Genomic DNA, 22,259 nt, shown 5'->3' on the forward strand with positions numbered 1-22,259 from the left:
TATTTGTTAAGCACTTACCATGTGCTAAGCACTGGGGTAGATACAAGCTAATCAGGTTGGACACAGTCCGTGTCCCACATGCGGCTCAGAGTCCTAGTGGATACAGCATGGGCCTGGGAGTCGGAAGGACCTGGCATCCAGTCCCAGCTCCACCATTTGTCTGCTTGGGCAAGTCCCTTTACTTCTCTGTTCCTCAGTTACCTCATTTTTAAAAATGGGGATTAAGACTGCGAGCCCTATCTGGGACACTGATTGTGTTCAACTCGATTAAGCTTGTATCTACCCCAGCGCTTAAGTGCAGTGCCTGGCACACAGTAAATGCTTAACAAATACCATTATTAGTAGTACTGGCAGTATTAATCCTCATTTTACAGATGAGATAACTGAGGCACACTGAAACGACTCATCCAAGGTGACACAGCAGACAAGTGATGGAACTGGAATTAGAACCCAGGCCCTCCAACTCCCAGGCTCGGGCTCTTTCCACTAGGCCATGCTGCTTTTCGTTTTGGTCGAGGAGGGGAGGAGTGCCAGGTTTTCTGCTCTCGGGTCAGTGAACCCTCAGAACCGCCGCCCAGACTCCTTCTTCAGCAACGGTGGGGACGGGAATATGGTTGGAGCAGGCAAGGTCCCAGAGGGGACATAGGACATCTGGTTTAAGAGAAACAATGTGATTTAGTGGATAGAGCACGGGCCTGGGAGTCAAAAGGGCCTGGCTTCTCCACCACTTGCCTGCTCTGTGACCTGGGGTAAGTCACTTCACCTCTCTGTGCCTCAGTTATAATAATAATGTTGGTATATGTTAAGCACTTACTATGTGCAGAGCACTAAGCGCTGGGGTAGATACAGGGTAATCAGGTTGTCCCACATGAGGCTCACAGTCTTCATCCCCATTTTACCCCCAGTTTACAGATGAGGTAACAGGCACAGAAAAGTGAAGGGACTTGCCCAGTCACACAGCTAAGAAGCGGCAGAGCCGGGATTCGAACCCTTGACCTCCGACTCCCAAGCCCGGGCTCTTTCCACTGAGCCTCGCTGCTTCTCTATCTCATCTGTAAAATGGAGATTAAGACTGTGAGCCCCATGTGGCACCTGGCAGTCCAACCTGTCCAACCTGATTAGTCTGTCTCTACCCCAGGGCTTAGTACAGTGCCTGGCACAAATGCAAATAAAACTCTTGACACTTGGTCACGGGGGGGCGGGGCTTAGATGCCCTAGCTCTGGGAAGAGATAATAATAATGTTGGTATTTGTTAAGCGCTTACTATGTGCCGAGCACTGTTCTAAGCGCTGGGGTAGATACAGGGTAATCAGGTTGTCCCACGGAAGGCTCACAGTTAATCCCCATTTTACAGATGAGGTAACTGAGGCCCAGAGAAGTTAAGTAACTTGCCCACAGTCACACAGCTGACAAGTGGCAGAGCCGGGAGTCGAACCCATGACCTCTGACTCCCAAGCCCAGTTTCTTTCCACTGAGCCACGCTGCTTCCCCAGAGATGGACTGGATCCAACGGACCCCCTCCCTGCGAAGGTCCCTCGTTCAGGACCTTCCCCAGGCATGGCCAGCTCTCCTCCTCCTCCCCAGAGGTCCTTGCTCCACCCCGTTCCCCGCTTCTGGAAGCCCCATCCCAGGCCCCCAGTTTTCATTTGTCCTTCCTCCTCCAGGCTGAGGTAGCTGGGGCGGGCGGTGAGGGTCCTCCCAGAGCCAGGGAGGAGGCCGCAGAATGCCCAATTCCCAAAGGCTGCAGGTCCCAGTCAGGAAATCCTCTGTGACTTGGGGCTAGCCCAGGAGGCTGAGCCCAAGCGGAAAAGGTGCCCGGGACCGATGGCAGACCGGGGGGGGGGGGGTCCCGGCACTCCCTAAAGGAGGGACAATGCAGGGAGTTGGTGGAGGGGGGCAGGGGAGGAACCTCTGCCTGAGGAACTTCCACGCACCCCTGAATGGCAAGAACCGGCGGGAAAGAAGTTGAACATCCACTGAGATGGAAGGTGTCAGGGCGGGGAGAGAAGAGGTTCAGGAGATTGGGAAAGGGACCCAGATCAGACCGGGGTCGGAGGAGAGACGTGGACAGGCGAGGTGCTGCAGGACGACGGAATCCAGAAACCGTGTCATCCACCTCCTCGGCCCCCCCACCCCCCAAACCGTCGCCTCCACCCCACCCCAAGCCCCCCAGCCTTCCGGCTCCCCGGCCACAGAGCGCGGCGTCCTCAGGGGAGTAGAGGAGGAGGAGGAGACCCCGTTGGGCCGGCTGGTGCCGCCGCTTCCGGCCTCTCCCCCAGCTTACCCCACAGTCGGTGGCCACGGTGTACTCAAAGTGGAAGGTCAGGGACCAGACGAGGCAGAAGAAGAAGCCGAAGAAGGGGAAGAAGCCGACCAAGAGGGCCACGGAGGTGAAGCGCAGGCGGAACACCGTCCCGTCCGGGTCCAGCGGGTACGAGGTGGCGGGCAGCATGGCGCCGGGGGCTGTGAACGCGACCCGGGGGGACGGGATGGAACCCTCGCTGGGTCGGAGGGGCGGCAGGGAGCCCCTGACACCTGGGGGTCTGCGTCTGGCCTGAGGCTCCCACCCTCATGACCCTGGAAATCCTCTTTCTCTACTGGCCTCCCTGTCCTTTTCCACAGGAAGGCTCACCCCGCCTCTCGGTCCGGACCCTGACTAAAGAGGGACTTTTGCAAATGGCAATTTAGACCCTGCTTCCCACCTGGCTACCTCGATCTCATCTATCTCACCGCCGACCTCTCGCCCACATCCCGCCTCTGGCCCAGAACGCCCTCCCTCCTCATAGCTGATGCATAATGACCCCCCCACCTCAAAGCCTTATTGGAAGCAAATCTCCTCTAAGAGGCCTTTCTTGACTAAGCCCTCCTTTCCTCTGCTCCCACCCCCGTCTTTGTCACCCTGACTCCCTTTATTCATTCCCCTTCCCAGCCCCAAGGCACTTATGTATATATCTGTCATTTATTTATTTATATTAATGTCTGTCTCCCCATCTCTAGGCTATAAGCTCACTGTGTCTGCTTACTGTTATATTATACTTTCCCCAGCACTTAGTACAGTGCTCTGCACACAGCATTCAAATAAATACTGACTGACTGACTGCTCCCTGCCTGGGAAGGAGCTAATCCTCAAGCCCTCTGTTGGGGTGGGATCCTAGTGTGAAAACTGAGCCTGGAAGCAGCACCCAGGAATCCTCTCCACTCCCCCGACCCCCGATCTGTGCCTCGGTGCCTGGTCCTCTCCTTTCCGCCCCAACTCTTTGCTCTAGGCCCCCGGCCCGGTCTGGGCACATTCCTTGTCAGCACTGAACGGGGACCCGCGGGGCGGGAGGATGGCAGCGGGAGGGAGGGCTCTCTGCGCTGGGCATCACAGGGACCGCAGTGGGGCCATCTCGCCCCGGCCCCGCTCACTCACCCGCGCTTGTCTCTCTGGCCCCCGGGCATGGTCAGATCCCAGCCACGGGCCAGCGAGCTGGGATCTGGCCTGAGGCCAAACCACCGCACTGAGACATCGGTGATCCCTGGACCCTGATTCGGAACCCAGGACACCTGGGCCCCGACCCCACAGCTGAGGCTGAATCACCGGGGGCAGGTGGCTCTCTCAGCTCAGTTCCCCCCTTCCCGGGAGATGTTGGACCCGATCCCCCTTCTGCCAGGGCTAGAGTCGGTGGGAGAGGCGTTGTTGAAACCCCTGTGCCTATGCAGAGAGTCAGGAGGAAGCACCAGGCCCGTCCCCTGCCGCTCCCTTGGAGTTCTGGGTCCGGTTCAGAGCGGGATCTCTCAGGGACTCAGAACTTGTCGGCCGGCACCCTCAGATCCAGAATGGATCTTCCTCCCAGGAAGGACCCTTTCCCCACCCAAGGGGGCCGCCCTGGGTTGAAGAGCAGAGCAGCAGCATGGTGTATCGGATACAGCACAGGCTTGAGAGTCAGAAGGTCATAGGTTCTAATCCCGGCTCCGCCAGTTGTCTGCTGTGTGACTTTCATTTCTTTCTGCCTGTTACCTCTCTTGTAAAATGAGGATTGAGAATGTGAGCCCCACATAGGCCAGGGACTGTGCCCAACTCGATTTGCCCGTATCCACCCCTGCACTTAGTACAGTGCCCGGTACATAGTAAGTGCTTAACAAATGCCATCATTATTATTATTATTATTATTGTTATTATTATCTGCCCTAAACTCAGCAGGTTGTAAACTGAACCAATCTCTCAACTAGGCCCCAGGGAGGTCAGGAATGGGTACTCTGAGGCCCTCGACCTCACTCTCTCAACCCCCGAGCGGGAGCTAAGGAGAACTAAGGGATAGGCTCCACCGGGAATGGGGACCTGGGGGCAAAGTAGACCTCCGCACCCGTGTCCTCTCCCTCGTCTCGGGGCCCCACTGGAGCCAGCCCATCTGGTTACATACTCACACAGAGCGGCACCAGGCAAAAGGGCAGCCAGCGGGAGCAGTGGCCAGGTCCTGCAGGTGTGGGCACCGGCGGAGGAGTGGGGCTGGGGCGGGGCAGGGCCTGGGCCAGAGGGGCCGAAGGGGAGGGCCTGAGTTGGTCAGCTGACCAACCCCACAGGGTCTTACCCCACCCACTTGCCTTACTCCCGCAGCTTCCTTCACTTGGCCTGGCTCTGGTGCCCATCTCCCTCACCTCTCTGAGTGGCTTGGCTTCTAGAAGGGACCCTGACGAATCATCTGGTCCACCCTCAGAGCATGGGCCTGGGAGTCGAAAAGACTAATCCCAGCCCCGCCACATGCCTGCTGTGTGACCTTGAGCAAGTCACCTCACTTCTCTGGGCCTCAGTTACCTCTTCTATAAAATGGGGATTGAGATTGTGAGCTCCAAGTGGGACAGGGACTGTGTCCAACTCGATTTGCTTGTATCCACCCCAGCGCTTAGACTGGTCTCTGGCACATAGTAAGTACTTAACAGATACCATCATAATTATTATTACCTAACTGTAAAATGGGGATTAAGACTGAGAGCCCCATGAGGGACTGGCACTGTGTCCAACCTGATCACCTTATACCTACTGCAGAGCTTAGAACAGTGCTTGGCACAGATAAACACTTACCAAGTACCATAATAATTATTATTATAGCATCCCCGTGCTTAAATCTCTAAAGGAAGAGGCACCTCCTCCTCCTCAGGGATTCATTTCAGGTCGTTCCTATCTCCAAATGTTGGGAAGCTCTCTTGCTTTCAGAGGGTCTGGCCAGTAGGATGGAATCCACTTCTCCTGAACTGTGTATGAGTGTGAGTTGGGGGGTGTATGTGTTTGCACATGTAAGCACTTAAGGGCCAGAAGGGTCTAAATGAGGTGGCCAAGGTTAGAGCCCTACAGAGCCCCAAATTCTAGGACCGGGCCCAGCCCTGAATGGTAGTGGTACAACGGGGCGAATCCCAATTGGATGGTGGGAGCAGAGGAATCGTTTCATGGGGACTCCACTGTGGGGGTGCACCTGGCCCTGTTAGGGATGGGGTTCTACTTTAGAGATCTTGGCCACCTCCCGCACTCGCCAGCCCTGGGCGCTGAGCAAAGTGGGCATGCCAACCCCAGCAGCTCTGAGTCTTCCAACCTGGTCAGGCCCATCACAAGGCAGGGTAGGTCCGGATCCCTGCAGGCCAGCATCTGTCCAGGCTACCTCAGGCCAAGGCTGGTCCAGGCTAGTGCAGGCCAGGGCCAATTCGGGATACTGCCAGGGCAGGGCCAGTCAGACTCCCAGAGGCCAACAGTTAAACCGGCCGCCGTCAACTGGACATAGCCAAACATAACTCGGCTCGAGGCCGATCGTGGTTCAGCTAACTGGGTAGTTTAGAAGATCCTACGCTGATTTTCTAAACTAACCAGTTAGCTGAACCAAGAACGGCCTCGAGCCGAGTTATGTTTGGCTACGTCCAATTGATGACGGTTGGTTGCCTCTGTCATTCTCCATTTTCCAGGTACATGAGCAGCAAGCCCCTAATCTGTCCCTAATCAATCCTAAAGAGGGCAATGACGACAGTTCTATGCCCTCAAATACCCATCTTGTTCTGGGCTCTGGTGGAAGCGAGTGATTCCAAGACCCTCAAACCTGCCCCATTTCCCCCATGTCTAGAAGCAGTATGGTGTAGTGGATAGAGCACGGGCCTGGGAGGCAGAAGGACATGGGCTCTAATCCTGGCTCCACCACTTGTCTGCTCTGTGGCCTGGGGCAAGTCACTTCACTTCTCTGTACCTCAGTTATCTCATCTGTAAAATGGGGATCGAGACTCTAAGCCCCAAGTGGGACAGGGACTGTGTCCAACCCAATTTGCTTGTATCCACACCCCAGTGCTTAATACAGTGCCTGACACATAGTAAGCGCTCAACAAATACATTATTATTATTATCAGCAACCTCAGGGCTGGAGGCATACTCCAAGCCAATCCTTTGAGAGGCACAAAGGAGAAACAGGGGGCAGTGACCCCGGGTGACGCTCGCTGCAGATCTCTGAAAACCCTAGGAAAGATGACGGCACACCCTCTTCCCCACTAGCCCCTATTCATTCATTCGATAGTATTTACTGAGCGCTTACTATGTGCAAAGCACTGTACTAAGCGCTTGGAACGGACAATTCGGCAACGGAAAGAGACAATCCCTGCCCAATGACAGGCTCAATATCCAGCCACCCACTCTCCGCCCTCTGATCTGGGCAGAGGGGCCAGGAGGGAGGGCTCTGGTTAGTCCTGTTAGAAGGTCCAGAAAGTCGGGGAGGAGTGGGTTGGGAAAGGGATCCGGGGAAAGGCCTGGGATCCCAGAGTATCTCCCCTTCTAGCTCCAGGAAGGCCGGAGCAGAAAGAGAGCCCCTCACTATAGGGACTCCCTCATTCCAGCAGCAGTAGCCAGTAGGCCTGGAGGAGGAGGTGAGGATATCAGTAGAAAGAGCAGCACCCTCATGCCCTTATGCGGATGGCCCAACTCTGCCTCCGCCCAGCCCTGCTCAGGCAGATTGTGGGGAACAATCCATCCCCCACAACCCCTGCCGTGGGTAGGAGGCTCCACCAGAGACCCGGTTAGCTCCCCCAGGCATCCGGGACCATCCTGAGAGGGGGCAGTGTGACCCAGCTCCCGCCCCGTTCTCTGGAAATCCTCTGCCAGTAAGTCAGGAGCAAAAACCCGTCCAACCGGCCGGGCTCCTAAGATGGTCGGGACTCGCCAGCCCCACCCCAAAGTTAGAGGACCAGCCGCAGCAGGCGGAGCTGAGAAAAAAGTCACAAGCCATCAGCACCCCAACTTCCCCTACTTTGCTCTGCTGGGAGACCCCTGGTCTCCCAGGCAGGCGTCCCACCCAACCAACGGGCTGTTCCCAGTAATCTGGTCCCAGCCAGTCCAGGCCGCTCACCCCACAGTGCGTGGCCGTCGTCTCCCTGAAGTGGAACAGCAAGGACCAGAAGACACAGAAGGAGAAGCCGAAGAGCGGACAGCACACCGTCCCCACCGCCAGCACCGTGAAGCGGAGCCGGAACAGGGTCCCATCCCGGTCCAGGGGCAGAGGGATCTGGAACATCATGCCGGACCTGGAAGCAGGACAGGAAAGCACCTTGGTGGGATAGCTGCCCCTCACTCTCCCCCATCCTCCGCTCCCGTCTCTTTGGTTTGGTTAGAGATCTCGCCGCTGCCCCTTGTCAGCTGTGTGACTGTGGGCAAGTCACTTCACTTCTCTGTGCCTCAGTTCCTTCATTTGTAAAATGGGGATGAAAACTGTGAGCCTCACGTGGGACAACCCCATTCCCCTCTATCTACCCCAGCACTTAGAACAGTGCTCTGCATGTAGTAAGCACTTAACAAATACCAACATTATTATTATTATATCTGAGGGCTCTGGCCCTGGGAGGGATTGCTGTCAGAGGGGAGATCCCCAGGCCTCCCCTTATTATTATTATCGTACTTGTTGAGTGCTCACTATGTGTCAAACACCATTCTAAGCACTGGGGTAGATACAAGTTAATCAGGTTGGACAAAGTCCCTGTCCCACAAGGGGCTCACACTACATGACGCAGTGGATAGAGTATGGGCCAGGGAGTCAGTAGGTCACGGGTTCTAATTCTGACTCCACCACTTGTCTGCTGTATGGACGTGGGCAAGTCACTAAACTTCTCTGTACCCGTTACCTCATCTGTAAAATGGGACAGGGACTGTGTCCAACCCCATTTGCTTGTATCCACCCCAGCGCTTAGTTCAGTGCCTGGCACATAGCGGTTAACAAATACCAGAATTACAATAATAATAATATTATTTGTTATTAAATTAACAAATCCCAGGGTAATAATAATGATAATAATAAAAATCCCCATTTTACAGATGAGGTAACTGAGGCCCAGAAAAGTGAATTAACTTGCTCAAATTCACACAGTAGACTTGCGGCGGAGCCAGGATTAGAAATCAGGTTCTTCTGATTCCCAGGCCCGTGCTTTATCGATCAGGCCATGCTGCTTCCCAGCCTGCGGAGAGGGGAGCAGGGTGGCTACAGAGGCCAACTCGTGGCCCTGCCCCACTTGGGGCCAATGGATTGGCCTGTTCTGCCCCAGATCCCGGCTCACTCCACCAGGCTGGGCCGCCCCTCTGGTGGGAGGTGTTTTATGCCACATTCTAGCCTGGCACCATTCTGCAATCCAGGGGCCTCAGAGCACCGAGGCAGCCCACCTGGCTACCCACGGGAGTGCCCGAGGGGGAACTCCCGGCAACCAAAAACCGAAGGCCCAGAAGACAACCCCCCGCTTCTCCCTCCCTCCACACCCCTGGCAGGGAAGACATCTAATCAGGGAAGACCTGCGTCCATAAGGTGGCCGAAGGCAGGGCCCACCCGATCCCCACCTCGGCAGACCCAAACCTGCTCCGGTGTCGGTGGGCGTCCCCTTCCACCCTCAACCCCACCTCCCTCAGCTCCTAGAGATTGAGGATTCTCGCCCAGAACTGGGTCAACCCTGGACTGTTGGATGAGCTCCTCTTCTCCCTCTACTCCCTCTGCCACACCCCCTTTACCTCTCCGCAGTTAAACCCTCTTTTTCCCCTTTTCCCTCTGCTCCTCCACCTCTCCCTTCCCATCCCCACAGCACTGTACTCGTCCGCTCAACTGTATATATTTTCGTTACCCTATTTATTTTGTTAATGAATTGTACATCGCCTTGATTCTATTCAGTTGCCATTGTTTTTACGAGATGTTCTTCCCCTTGACTCTATTTATTGCCATTGTTCTTGTCTGTCCATCTCCCCCGATTAGACTGTAAGCCCATCAAACGGCAGGGACTGTCTCTATCTGTTGCTGACTTGTTCATCCCAAGCGCTTAGTACAGTGCTCTGCACATAGTAAGCGCTCGATAAATACTATTGAATGAATGAATGAATGAATGAGTCAGCTTTGAGTGAGGCCTGGCCGGGGAGGCGGGAGAGGCCATTTTGGGGTGGACCCGAGGCGTCCCCCAAGTGGCCCCCCAAAGGTGGACATGACCTGGGACCCGGGAGTAGAGAAGGGCCTTGTGGGCCTAGGGAGAGGTTTAGCAGTCAGACAACACCCAGAGGACCTGTGTTCTAATCCCGACAAGACAGTTCTCTGTGACTCCATTTCCTCATTTGTAAAATGGGGATTAAGACTATGAGCCCCGTGTGGGGCAGGGGCTGTGACTAATCCAATTATTTTGAGCCTACCCCAGCGCTTAGTACAGGGCCTGGCATATAGTAAGCGCTCAACGACCCCACAGTTATTATGATTATTATTATTACCAGTTCCTTGGTCCTCTGGAGCACTGATGTCTGGGGAGAGCCTGGGCTGGGGTTTTGGGGTTGAGGATTTGTGGATTTCCTCAGGCCCCTCCGCCAGAGTCACGAGCCCCTTTCTGCTCCCTCTCCCGGCCAGGGAGCACCAAGAGGCTGCCAGGCGTTAACGTTCACGCAGCGCGCTGTACTCCGGGGCTGTGAAGTACCAGTCTCCTGGCTGATTTACAGCTCGACTGACAACACAGGTTCTTCTGGGAGCCCTGGGAGGGCGGAGCCGGGACCAGCCCACGATGCCAAGAGGATCGTAGAGAAGCTGCCTGGCCTAATGGTAAAAGCCCGGGCCTGGGAGTCAATGGACTAATCCCAGCTCTGCCACCTGATGATGACGGTGGTATTTGTTAAGCTCTTACTATGTGTCAAGCACTGTTCTAAGCGCTGGTATAGCACGGTCCCTGTCCCACATGGGACTCACAGTTTTAAACGCCATTTTATTCATTCATTCATTCATTCAATAGTATTTATTGAGCGCTTACTATGTGCAGAGCACTGTACTAAGCGCTTGGGATGAACAAGTCGGCAACAGATAGAGACAGTCCCTGCCGTTTGACGGGCTTACAGTCTAATCGGGGGAGACGGACAGACAAGAACAATGGCACTAAACAGCGTCAAGGGGAAGAACATCTCGTAAAAACCGATGGCAACTAAATAGAATCAAGGCGATGTACAATTCATTAACAAAATAAATAGGGTAACGAAGATATATACAGTTGAGCGGACGGGTACAGTGCTGTGGGGATGGGAAGGGAGAGGTGGAGGAGCAGAGGGAAAAGGGGAAAATGAGGCTTTAGCTGCGGAGAGGTAAAGGGGGGATGGCAGAGGGAGTAGAGGGGGAAGAGGAGCTCAGTCTGGGAAGGCCTCTTGGAGGAGGTGATTTTTAAGTAAGGTTTTGAAGAGGGAAAGAGAATCAGTTTGGCGGAGGTGAGGAGGGAGGGCGTTCCGGGACCGCGGGAGGACGTGACCCAGGGGTCGACGGCGGGATAGGCGAGACCGAGGGACGGCGAGGAGGTGGGCGGCAGAGGAGCGGAGCGTGCGGGGTGGGCGGTGGAAAGAGAGAAGGGAGGAGAGGTAGGAAGGGGCAAGGTGATGGAGAGCCTCGAAGCCTAGAGTGAGGAGTTTTTGTTTGGAGCGGAGGTCGATAGGCAACCACTGGAGTTGTTTAAGAAGGGGAGTGACATGCCCAGATCGTTTCTGCAGGAAGATGAGCCGGGCAGCGGAGTGAAGAATAGACCGGAGCGGGGCGAGAGAGGAGGAAGGGAGGTCAGAGAGAAGGCTGACACAGTAGTCTAGCCGGGATATAACGAGAGCCCGTAATAGTAAGGTAGCCGTTTGGGTGGAGAGGAAAGGGCGGATCTTGGTGATATTGTAGAGGTGAAACCGGCAGGTCTTGGTAACGGATAGGATGTGTGGGGTGAACGAGAGGGACGAGTCAAGGATGACACCGAGATTGCGGGCCTGCGGGACGGGAAGGATGGTCGTGCCATCCACGGTGATGGAGAAGTCTGGGAGCGGACCGGGCTTGGGAGGGAAGATGAGGAGCTCAGTCTTGCTCATGTTGAGTTTTAGGTGGCGGGCAGACATCCAGGTGGAGACGTCCCGGAGGCAGGAGGAGATGCGAGCCCGAAGGGAGGGGGAGAGGACAGGGGCGGAGATGTAGATCTGCGTGTCATCTGCGTAGAGATGGTAGTCAAAGCCGTGAGAGCGAATGAGTTCACCGAGGGAGTGAGTGTAAATGGAGAACAGAAGAGGGCCAAGAACTGACCCTTGAGGAACTCCAACAGTTAAAGGATGGGAGGGGGAGGAGGCTCCAGCGTAGGAGACCGAGAATGATCGGCCAGAGAGGTAAGAGGAGAACCAGGAGAGGACAGAGTCCGTGAAGCCAAGGTGAGATAAGGTACGGAGGAGGAGGGGATGGTCGACAGTGTCAAAGGCAGCAGAGAGGTCAAGGAGGATCAGAATGGAGTAGGAGCCATTGGATTTGGCAAGAAGGAGGTCACGGGTGACCTTAGAGAGAGCAGTCTCGGTAGAGTGGAGGGGACGGAAGCCAGATCGGAGGGGGTCTAGGAGAGAATGGGAGTTAAGGAATTCTAGGCATCGATTGTAGACGACTCGTTCTAAGATTTTGGAAAGGAAGGGTAGTAGGGAGATAGGACGATAACTGGAGGGGGAAGTGGGGTCAAGAGCGGGTTTTTTTAGGATGGGGGAGACGTGGGCGTGTTTGAAGGCAGAGGGGAAGGAGCCCTTGGAGATTTTACAGATGAGGTAACTGAGGCACGGAGAAACAAAGTGACTGGCCCCAAGTCGCACAGCAGACACGTCGCGGAGCCGGGATTGAACCCAGATCCTTCTGACTCCCAGGCCCATGCTCTATCCACTAGGCCATCTCGGTGTCCTCTTTGACTCGTCTCTCTCGTTCACCCCACACATCCTATCCGTTACCAAGACCTGCCGGTTTCACCTTTACAATATCACCAAGATCCGCCCTTTCCTCTCTACCCAAACAGCTACCTTACTGCTACGGGCTCTTGTTATATCCCTGCTAGACTACTGTGTCGGCCTTGTCTCTGATCTCCCTTCCTCCTCACTCGCCCCGCTCCAGTCTATTCTTCACTCCGCTGCCCAGCTCATCTTCCCGCAGAAACGCTCTGGGCATGTCACTCCCCTTCTTAAACACCTCCAGTGGTTGCCTATCGACCTCCACTCCATACAAAAACTCCTCACTCTAGGCTTCAAGGCTCTCCATCACCTTGCCCCCTCCTACCTCTTCTCCCTTCTCTCTTTCTACCGCCCACCCCGCACGCTCCGCTCCTCTGCCGCCCACCTCCTCGCCGTCCCTCGGTCTCGCCTATCCCGCCGTCGACCCCCGGGCCACGTCCTCCCGCGGTCCCGGAACGCCCTCCCTCCTCACCTCCGCCAAACTCATTCTCTTCCCCTCTTCAAATCCCTACTTAAAACTCACCTCCTCCAAGAGGTCTTCCCAGACTGAGCTCCCCTTTTCCCTCTACTCCCTCTACCGCTCCCCCCCTTCACCTCTCCGCAGCTTAACCCTCTTTTCCCCCCATCTCCCTCTGCTCCTCCCCCTCTCCTTTCCCATCCCCTCAGCACTGTACTCGTCTGCTCAACTGTATATATTTTCATTACCCTATTTATTTTGTTAATGAAATGTACATCGCCTTGATTCTATTTAGTTGCCATTGTTTTTGCGAGATGTTCTTCCCCTTGACTCTATTTATTGCCATTGTTCTTGTCTGTCCATCTCCCCCAATTAGACCGTAAGCCCGCCAAACGGCAGGGACTGTCTCTATCTGTTGCCGACTTGTTCATTCCAAGCGCTTAGTACAGTGCTCTGCACATAGTAAGCGCTCAATAAATACTATTGAATGAATGAATGAATGAATGCTGCTTGCCTGCCGTGTAACCTTGGGCAAATCATTTCAGTTCTCTGGGCCTCGGTTTCCTCATCTGTAAAAATGGGGGATTAGATCCTTCGCCCTTCTACCTAGACCTTGTGGGATGGGGACTGTGTCCAAGTTGCTAACACTGTACCTACCCCAGTGCTTACAGGAGTGCTTATCATATAGTAAGCGTTTAACAGTTACCATTAATATTATTAGCACTTGGAGAACAACAGGAGAAGCAGCATGGCGCAGTAGATAGAGCACAGGCCTGGGAGCCAGGCCTTTGCTGGCTCTCGGCTCTGCCACTTGTCTGCTGTGTGACCTCGGGCAAGTCACTTGACTTCTCAGTGCCTCCCTTACCTCATCCGTAAAATGGGGATTGAGACTGTGAGCCTCAGGGCGGACAGAGACTGTGTTCAACCCAATCTGGTTGTATCCACCCCAGAGCCTAGTACAGTGCCTGGCACATAGTAAGTGCTTATATATCATTATTATTATTGTTGTAGGAGCGAGGGTGCCATGGTCCCCTCTGTGTCTCTCCCACTCTCTGGTCCTGGACTGGTTGGGTCTGGTCCTGTTGAGGGGGAGCAAATCTGACCCGCTAGACCATGTGACTTCAAACCCAGGGATATCGAGGTTCACCTAAAACAGACCCTAAACTCCAGAAGAAAGAGGCGACCACACTGGGTGGGCGGGTGGGGCGCCTTGGGAGGGGAATGGGAACAGGGAGGCATCGCCTTTGGCTTTCCTCATTACTTCTCGGTCCTCTTACCCCACTCCTGCTGCCACTACGGCGGGAGAAAGCAAAAGAGCAAGGGGAATAAGGGGTATCAGAAAGGGTGCTTTTGGGGATGCCGTTTGGCTTGGGGTCCAGCCCTGGAGACAACACTTGCAGCGAGGCCAATACAGTCCTCTCCGCCTGCTAGCCTGGTTCATACCTCACTTGGTATTTCTGGCCTGGACAGACAACCCATCTGGCAACATGGAGAGGGAGAGAGGGAGGCCAGGGAGGGCGGGGAGAGCTACCCGGCGCTTATGGGTGGGATCAAGTAAAATGTGTCAACAGTAGCAGAAATCCACAAAGCCTCCTGCTACGTCACGGGACACCCACTCACCCGCCCGCCCTCCCTCTTCCCTGCCCAGGGCTCGGCAATTCAACCCCTCATCTGGGACATTCGAGGCCAGTGTGAGAGCAGGCCTGGCCCATAGTAAGCGCTTGATGGGGACAGAGGAAGAGTCTTCTGGGCCATTTGCTCAGCAAAACCGCAAAAAAAAAAAAAAATCAGGCTGGAATAGCGGTCTCTGGAGGTCTATTGTGTCACCTAGGGCAAGTCACCTAAGAGGAGCAGCATGACCCATTCATTCAATCATTCAATCGCATTTATTGAGCGTTTACCGTATGCAAAGCACTATACTAAGCACTTGGGAGAGTACAAAACAACAAACAGACACTTTCCCCACCCACAACAAGCTCACAGTCTAGAGGGGGATATAGATATTAATATGCATAAATAAATAAATGGGAAGAGCACACGCCTGCAAGTCAGAGTACCTGGCTTTTAATCCCGGCTCTGCTGGGGGACCTTGGGCAAGTCACCTAACTTCTCTTTGCCTCGGTCTCCTCAACTGTTCTCCCTCCTAAATAGCCTGTGAACCTCATGCAGGACAGGGACCATCTGATTTAATTAACTTGTACTTACCCCAGTGCTTAGAACAGCTCACACACATAGCTGGAACTTAACAAATACCATAAAAAAGTCTCTGGGCCTCAGTTTCCTCATCTGTAAAATGGAAATTTAATACTCTAACTTCAACTGTGAGCCCCAGATGGGGCAGAAACAGTGCCTGATCCTACTGTATTATACCCACTTCAGCGCTAAGTTTATGATTAAGTGCTAAATACCAAAATTATTTGGTCAGTGATTAGAGAAGTGGTCTGGGCAGCACAGCTCTTCAGGACAAGGCCCTGCCTCTCTCCTAATGCTGGCCTCCTTCCCATTGATACCAGCCCAGACAACAGGTTCTGGAGTGCAAACTAAACCGGGATTCCTAGAGCAAGTACAGGATGCCGGCACCCGCTAGGTCCGGAAGATTTCGGGAGCCGGATGGCAAAATCGGGAATGTTCTTCTCCTGGCCAGTGGGATTCACCAGCTGGGACATCCCAGAGTAACTGAACTGGGGTTCAAAGCCTGTAAACTCGTTGCGGGCAGAGAATGTCATTCGTTCTTTCGTTCAATCGTTTTTATTGAGCGCTTACTGTGTGCAGAGCACTGCACTAAGCGCTTGGAATGTACAATATGGCAAGATATAGAGACAATCCCTGCCCAACAAAAAGCTCACAGTCTCAAAGGGCGATGTGTCTGTTGTATTGTTAAACTGTACTCTCCCAGGTGCTCAATAAATTCAATTGATTGGCCCTGGGGAGAAAAGGAGGGCTGGTCCTAATCCAGGAACATACTGCTTAATTGGGGGGGAGGGGGACTCTGGGAGGACGGTGGGTCCTAGCATAGTGGACTCAGGGAGGGCCGAGTATCTGTCAGAAATGATCCCCTGCAAAATTCAGCACCCCCAAACTCAACAGTCCCAGAAATGCCCCCCAAATCTAAACCCCCTGCCTGCGGGGAAGGTAGATTAACCCCGGATCGGACTTTCTACACCCTCCTCTTGCTCTGCGTTGGCCTGCCCTCCCCATGGCAGAGGCCAGAAGTGTCAGGGGGTCCCAGGGAGGAGGGGAAGAGGAGATGAGGGACCCCCTTCCTTCCCCAGACCCCGGCTGGGGCTCACCATCCCCCTCCGGCTGACCAGCCAGGGCCGGGCCCTGACGGCCGGTGTCTGTGACCAGAAAATTGGCTTTTTCTACACCAACAAGGCGATTACCAGTGGCCTTTGTTTATTTTCTTTTCTTTAATGAGGAATAACATTGTCTGTAGAAAAGACCTCCTACTTAAAGGTTTCGCATATATTCTTTTAAATCAGATCACAACTCAATAACAAATACATTGTTTTTGGAAGGGTATACATTTTTGAAGCCTTTTTGTATTTTGTGGTGGATTGAATTGTCTCACTTCTAAATTGAAAATGGGGGGATTTGGCGGGGGGGATCCTAGGCGGCTCGGGACAGGACAGACAGGACAGGGCCGGACAGGTCAGGACAGGGCAGGGCCGGGCAGGGCCGGGCAGGGCCGGGCAGGGCCGGGCAGGGCCGGGCAGGGCCGGGCAGAGCAGGGGAGTAGGGGGTCGCCAACGGCAGCCCCTCTACTCACCCCGGCGGCAGAGGAGGCGAAGAAGCCTTGGCCGGCACAGGCCAGGGACCGGGGCGGGGGCCTGGGACGCCAGGGGCCGGGAAGGCAGAGCCAGAGCCGGGCCATGGGGACCTGGAGGTCGGAAGGTCCTGGCTTCCAATCCCGCCCCTGCCACGTGGCTGCTGGGGTGACCTTGGGTAAGTCATTCATTTATTCAACCGTATTCACTGAGCGTTTCCTGTGTGCAGAGCACTGGGCTAAGCACTTGGAATGGACAATTGGGCAACAGAGAGACACCATCCCTGCCCAACAACGGGCTCACAGTCTAGAAGGGGGGAAATAGACAGCAAAACAAAACAAGTAGGCATCAACACCATCAAAATAGATCAACAGAATCTATGTAGACTACAGCTATCTATATCTATACCTATCTATCTATATATAGATGGGGCTCTATATAGCTTTATATATAGCTATAGATCTTTATATATAGCTATAGATCTTTATCTGTATATTTGTAGATATAGATATTTATAGATATTTATCTCTATATTTGTATATAGAGATAAAGATCTATGGCTATATATATAAAGATTTATAGATAGCTATAGATCTTTATCTCTCTATATAGATAGCTACAGATCTATATCTCTATCTATAGATAGATATTTCTATCTCTATCTATAGATATATCTATATCTATATAGACACTTCTCCGGGCCTCAGCTCCCTCATCTGGAAAATGGGGGTTAAGACTGTGAACCGCATGGAGGGGCAGGGACTGGGCCCAACCTAATTACCTTACATCTACCGCAGTGCTTAGCACCGTGCCTGGCACATGGAAAGCAATTAAACAAACAAACAAACAAAAAGCTAAAAAAAAAGCACAAAAACCTTTGTGGACGCCCATCTGGGCCAGATGTGGGCAACCTCTCACTCCTGCTACTTAAAACAGGGTGACTAGCCCTAGTATAAACATGCAGCCATCTCAATAAGAATTTGTGGAGTCCCGTCCTGCTTCCAAATCTACCTTCCCCAAGAGCTGGGGCTTTTCCAGAAACCTTCCCCAATTTTAAGCAGTAATAGCACAAGAAGCAGCATGGCTCAGTGGAAAGAGCCTGGGTTTGGGAGTCCGAGGTTGTGGGTTCTAATCCCGGCTCCGGCACTTATCAGCTATGTGACTTTGGGCAAGTCACTTCACTTCTCGTGCTTCAGTACCCTCATTTGTAAAATGGGAACTAAGACTGTGAGCCCCAGGTGGGACAACTCGATTACCTTGTATCTACCTCAGTGCTTAGAACAGTGCTTGGCACATATAAGCACTTAACAAATACCATCATTATTATTACTTATTAAGCACTTGTTATGTGCAGAGCACTTTCCTGAGGTCTGGGAGAAAATACATAGGTGGCAATTAGACATCCCTACATTGTTAGTAAATAATAATAATTGTGGTCTTTGTTAAGTGCTTACTCTGTGCCAGGCACTGTACTAAGCGCGGGGGTGGTTACAAGCAAATTGGATCGGAAACAATCCCTGCCCCACATGGGGCTCACAGTCTCAATCCCCATTTGACAGATGAGATAACTGAGGCACAGAGAAGTGAAGTGACTTGCTTAAACTCACACAGCAGACAAGTGAGAGAGCCAGGATTAGAATTTATGACCTCCTGACTCCCAAGCCCGTGATCTATCCAGTAAGCCATGCCGCTTCTCCCAAATCATTTTAACATTATTACCAGTGGCACATAATAGTCATTCACCCAACTGTATTTACTGAGCACTTACTCTGTGCAGAGCACTGTACTAAGCACTTGGAAAGTACAATTCAGCAATAGAGACAATCGCTATTTCTTAAATGTGTATTACATGCTAAGCACTGTAGTACATGATAATCGCACTTAATAATAATAATGTGGGTATTTGTTAAGTGCTTACTATGTGCAGAGCACTGTTCTAAGCGCTGGGGGAGAACAGGGGAATCAGGTTGTCCCACGTGAGGCTCACAGTTAATCCCCATTTTACAGATGAGGTAACTGAGGCACAGAGAAGTGAAGTGACCTGCCCACAGTCACACAGCTGACAAGTGGCAGAGCCGGGATTTGAACTCATGACCTCTGACTCCCAAGCCCGGGCTCTTTCTGCTGAGCCACGCTGCTTAACACACTGCTTAACAAATACCAACATTATTATTATAATCAGATCAACACACCCCATCTTCATTCATTCAATCGTATTTATTGAGCGCTTACTGTGTGCAGAGCACTGTATTAGGTGCTTGGAAAGTACAATTCAGCAATAGAGACACTCTCTGCCCAGAATGGGCTCAGAGTCTAGAGGCGGGGAGACAGACATCAAAGCACATAAACAGGCATCAATAGCATCAATATAAATACAATTATTGATATATACATATCAAAACAAGTAAAGAGGCATTAAAATAAATAAATAGAATTATAGATATGTACATATATACACAAGTGCTGTGGGGAGGGGAAGGGGGTAGAGCAAAGGGAGGGAGTCGGGGTGCAGGGGAGGGGAGGAGGAGCAGAGGGAAAGGGAGGGCTCAGTCTGGGAAGGCCTCTTGGAGGAGGTGAGCTCTCAGGAGGGCTTTGAAGAGGGGAAGAGAGTTAGTTTGGCGGAGGTGAGGAGGGAGGGCATTCCAGGTCAGCGGTAGGACGTGGGCCAGGGATCGACAGCGGGATAGGTATGAACGGGGGACAGTGAGGAGGTGAGCGGCAGAGGAGCGGAGCGTGCGAGGTGGGCAGTAGAAAGAGAGAAGGGAGGTAGGTAGGAGGGGACAAGGTGATGGAGAGCCTTGAAGCCAAGAGTGAGGAGTTTTGGGTGTTAGGGAGGTTGATAGACAACCACTGGAGAGTTTTGAGGAGGTGGGTGACATGCCCAGAGTGTTTCTGTAGAAAGACAATCGGGGTAGCAGAGCGAAGTATGGACTGAAGTGGGGAGAGGCAGGAGGTTGGGAGGTCAGAAAGGAGGCTGTTGCAGTCATCCAGGTGGGATAGGATGAGTGACTGTACTAACGTGGAAGCAGTTTGGATGGAGAGGAAAGGGCGGATCTCGGCGATGTTGTGAAGGTGAGACCGGCAGGCTATCTCGCAAGGGGCTCCGAGTCTAAGGGGAAGAGAGTCAGGTGAGTCCGTTGTGGGGTTAGTGACTGTCTCTATTTGTTGCTGAACTGTACCTCCCAAGCGCTCTGCACAGAGTAAGCGCTCAACAAACATGATTGAATGAATGACTGAATCCCCATTTTACAGATGAGGAAATTGAGGCAAGGAGAAGTTAAGTGACTTGACCCAGGTCACACAGCAGGCAAATGGCAGAAACAGAATTAGAACCCAGGTCCTTTGATTCCCCAAGCCTGTGCTCTTTTCAATAGGATGTGCTGCTTCTTAAATGTTAAACACTTGACAAATACCATAACTTGTTGAATAATGAAAAACAGGCAGCTGAATATTGAAAAGAAATTCAGAAATTGCAGGGAGGGAGCATGGATATATATATATATATTTTTGCCTAACCTGGGTCTATGCAAAATTAATTCACGTTTTCATTCTCTCTCTACCCAACACACTCTGTGGTGGCTCAGGACTCCGTAGAAGACCCAAATGGATGAAAACATATATATAAAACTAAGTGGCTGACAACTAGCCAGCATTTTTTTTTTTTGGAATAGAAATCATGTTTTTATTAAGATAGCGTAGTTCCTCTGAACAAGTCTGAGAAGCAGTGTGGCTTAGTGGATAGAGCCCAGGGTCAGGACTCAGAAGGACCTGGGTTCTAATCCCAGCTCCACCACTTGTCTGCTGTGTGACCTTGAGCACGTCGCTTCACTTCTCTGGGCCTCAGTTGCCTCATCCGTAAAATGGGGGTTAAGACCGTGAGCCCTATGTGGGACGTGGACTGTGTCCCACCTATTTAGATTGTAAAAATCGGGAAGCAGCGTGGCTCAATGGAAAAAACACAATCTTGGGAGTCAGAGGTCATGGGTTTGAATCCCGGCTCTGCCACTTGTCAGCTGTGTGACCGTGGGCAAGCCACTTCACTTCTCTGTGCCTCAGTTACCTCATCTGTCAAATGGGGATGAAGACTGTGAGCCCCACGTGGGACAACCTGATTACCCTGTATCTACCCCAGTGCTTAGAACAGTGCTCTGCACATAGTAAGCACTTAACAAATACCAACATTACTATTATTAAATATCCCAGTGCTCAGTACAGTACCTTAGCATATGAGTGCTTAACAAATACCGTTTTTTTTTTTTAAAAAGCTTACAGACAACCCCGGTGCTTTTGTGTTATAGTGACAGTCTATTAAAGCTTAAATCCCTTTCTCTTGATTTTGCTTAACGCCTATCAACCCAGCAGCCACCTGACATGGTTGAACAATTATTTATTCTATTTCATTCCAACCTATTCACGCTAATACTTCATTTTGTTCTTCCTTCTCCCCCCTATGTAAATCACGAGTCTGGGCAAAAGCAGACCACTCCATGATAACACAGTCATTAAGGTAGCAATTTTTAGGAATAGTAATTTGTTAATCACATAATAGGTGCCCGGCACTCTTCTGTTGGGGTAGATAAAAAGCAATCAGATCAGACGCATCCAAACAACTGCGGTTTGAAGAGCTGAAGTTGGGAAACCAGAAGCAAAAGAACACAAGGGAAGCATTTTAAAGGCCCAGAAAAACAAAGCCTCACACCACGCAGCATCCTCGCTGGAAACTGGGAGCAAATTCTTCAAGATAATAACAATGTTGGTATTTGTTAAGCGCTTACTATGTGCAGAGCACTGATCTAAAGGATGGGGTAGATACAGGGTAATCAGGTTGTCTCACATGAGGCTCACAGTCTTCATCCCCATTTTCCAGATGAGGTCACTGAGGACCAGAGAAGTGAAGTGATTTGCCCACAGTCACACAGCTGACAAGTGGCAGGGCCGGAATTTGAACCCATGACCTCTGACGCCCAAGCCCGGGCTATTTCCACTGAGCTACGCTGCTTCTCTAAGACCTGCACGACATTCTGAGCTCAAGTCTATATAGCGTGGCTCAGTGCAAAGAGCCCGGGCTGGGGAGTCAGAAGTCATGGGTTCTAATCCCCACTCCACCGCTTGTCAGCTGTGTGACTTTGGGCAAGTCATTTCACTTCTCTGGGCCTCAGTTCCCTCATCTGTCAAAGGGGGATGAAGTCTGTGAGCCCCATGTGGGACCACCTTATCACCTCGCATCCCCCCAGCACTTAGAACAGTGCTTTGCACATAGCAAGCGCTTAATAAATACCACCATTCTTCTTCTTCTTCTTCTTCAGGCCTCCGCTCCCTCATCTGTCAAATGGGGATGAAGACTGAGCCCCACGTGGGACCACCTGATGACCCTATATCTCCCCCAGTGCTTAGCACATAGTAAGCGCTTGGGAAGCAGCGTGGCTCAGTGGAAAGAGCCTGGGCTTCGGAGTCAGAGGTCATGGGTTCGATTCCTGGCTCTGCCCCTTGTCAGCTGTGTGACTGTGGGCAAGTCACTTCACTTCTCTGTGCCTCAGTTCCCTCATCTGTCAAATGGGGATAACTGTGAGCCTCATGTGGGATGACCTGATGACCCTGTATCTGCCCCAGCGCTTAGAACAGTGCTCGGCACATAGTAAGCGCTTAACAAATACCAACATTATGATGATTATTATTATTAAACACCACCATCATTAGTCCTCTTCTCCAGGCCTCCGCTCCCTCATCTGTCAAAGGGGGATGAAGACTGTGAGCCCCACGTGGGACCACCTGATCACCTCGTATCCCCCCCAGCGCTTAGAACAGTGCTTAGCCCATA

General features: G+C 52.4%; 1 protein-coding gene across 2 annotated transcripts in view; it reads right to left on the reverse strand.

Moving 5' to 3' along the window:
* PGAP2 (post-GPI attachment to proteins 2) overlaps positions 1 to 22,259 on the reverse strand; it is a 31,708-nt gene that overhangs the window by 8,971 nt on the left and 478 nt on the right. Inside the window, exons 2-3 of one of the 2 annotated variants that reach the window (XM_029058190.2) lie at positions 7,349 to 7,527; positions 2,285 to 2,463 (exon numbers count right to left, since the gene is read on the reverse strand). In XM_029058190.2, the coding sequence (XP_028914023.1) occupies positions 2,285 to 2,463; positions 7,349 to 7,527 (358 nt within the window). The remainder of the gene's footprint in view (positions 1 to 2,284; positions 2,464 to 7,348; positions 7,528 to 22,259) is intronic. The other variant, XM_029058189.2, reaches the window with a different exon arrangement.

This window comes from Ornithorhynchus anatinus, chromosome 2 (assembly GCF_004115215.2).
Source record: "Ornithorhynchus anatinus isolate Pmale09 chromosome 2, mOrnAna1.pri.v4, whole genome shotgun sequence".
NCBI lineage: Eukaryota > Metazoa > Chordata > Mammalia > Monotremata > Ornithorhynchidae > Ornithorhynchus > Ornithorhynchus anatinus.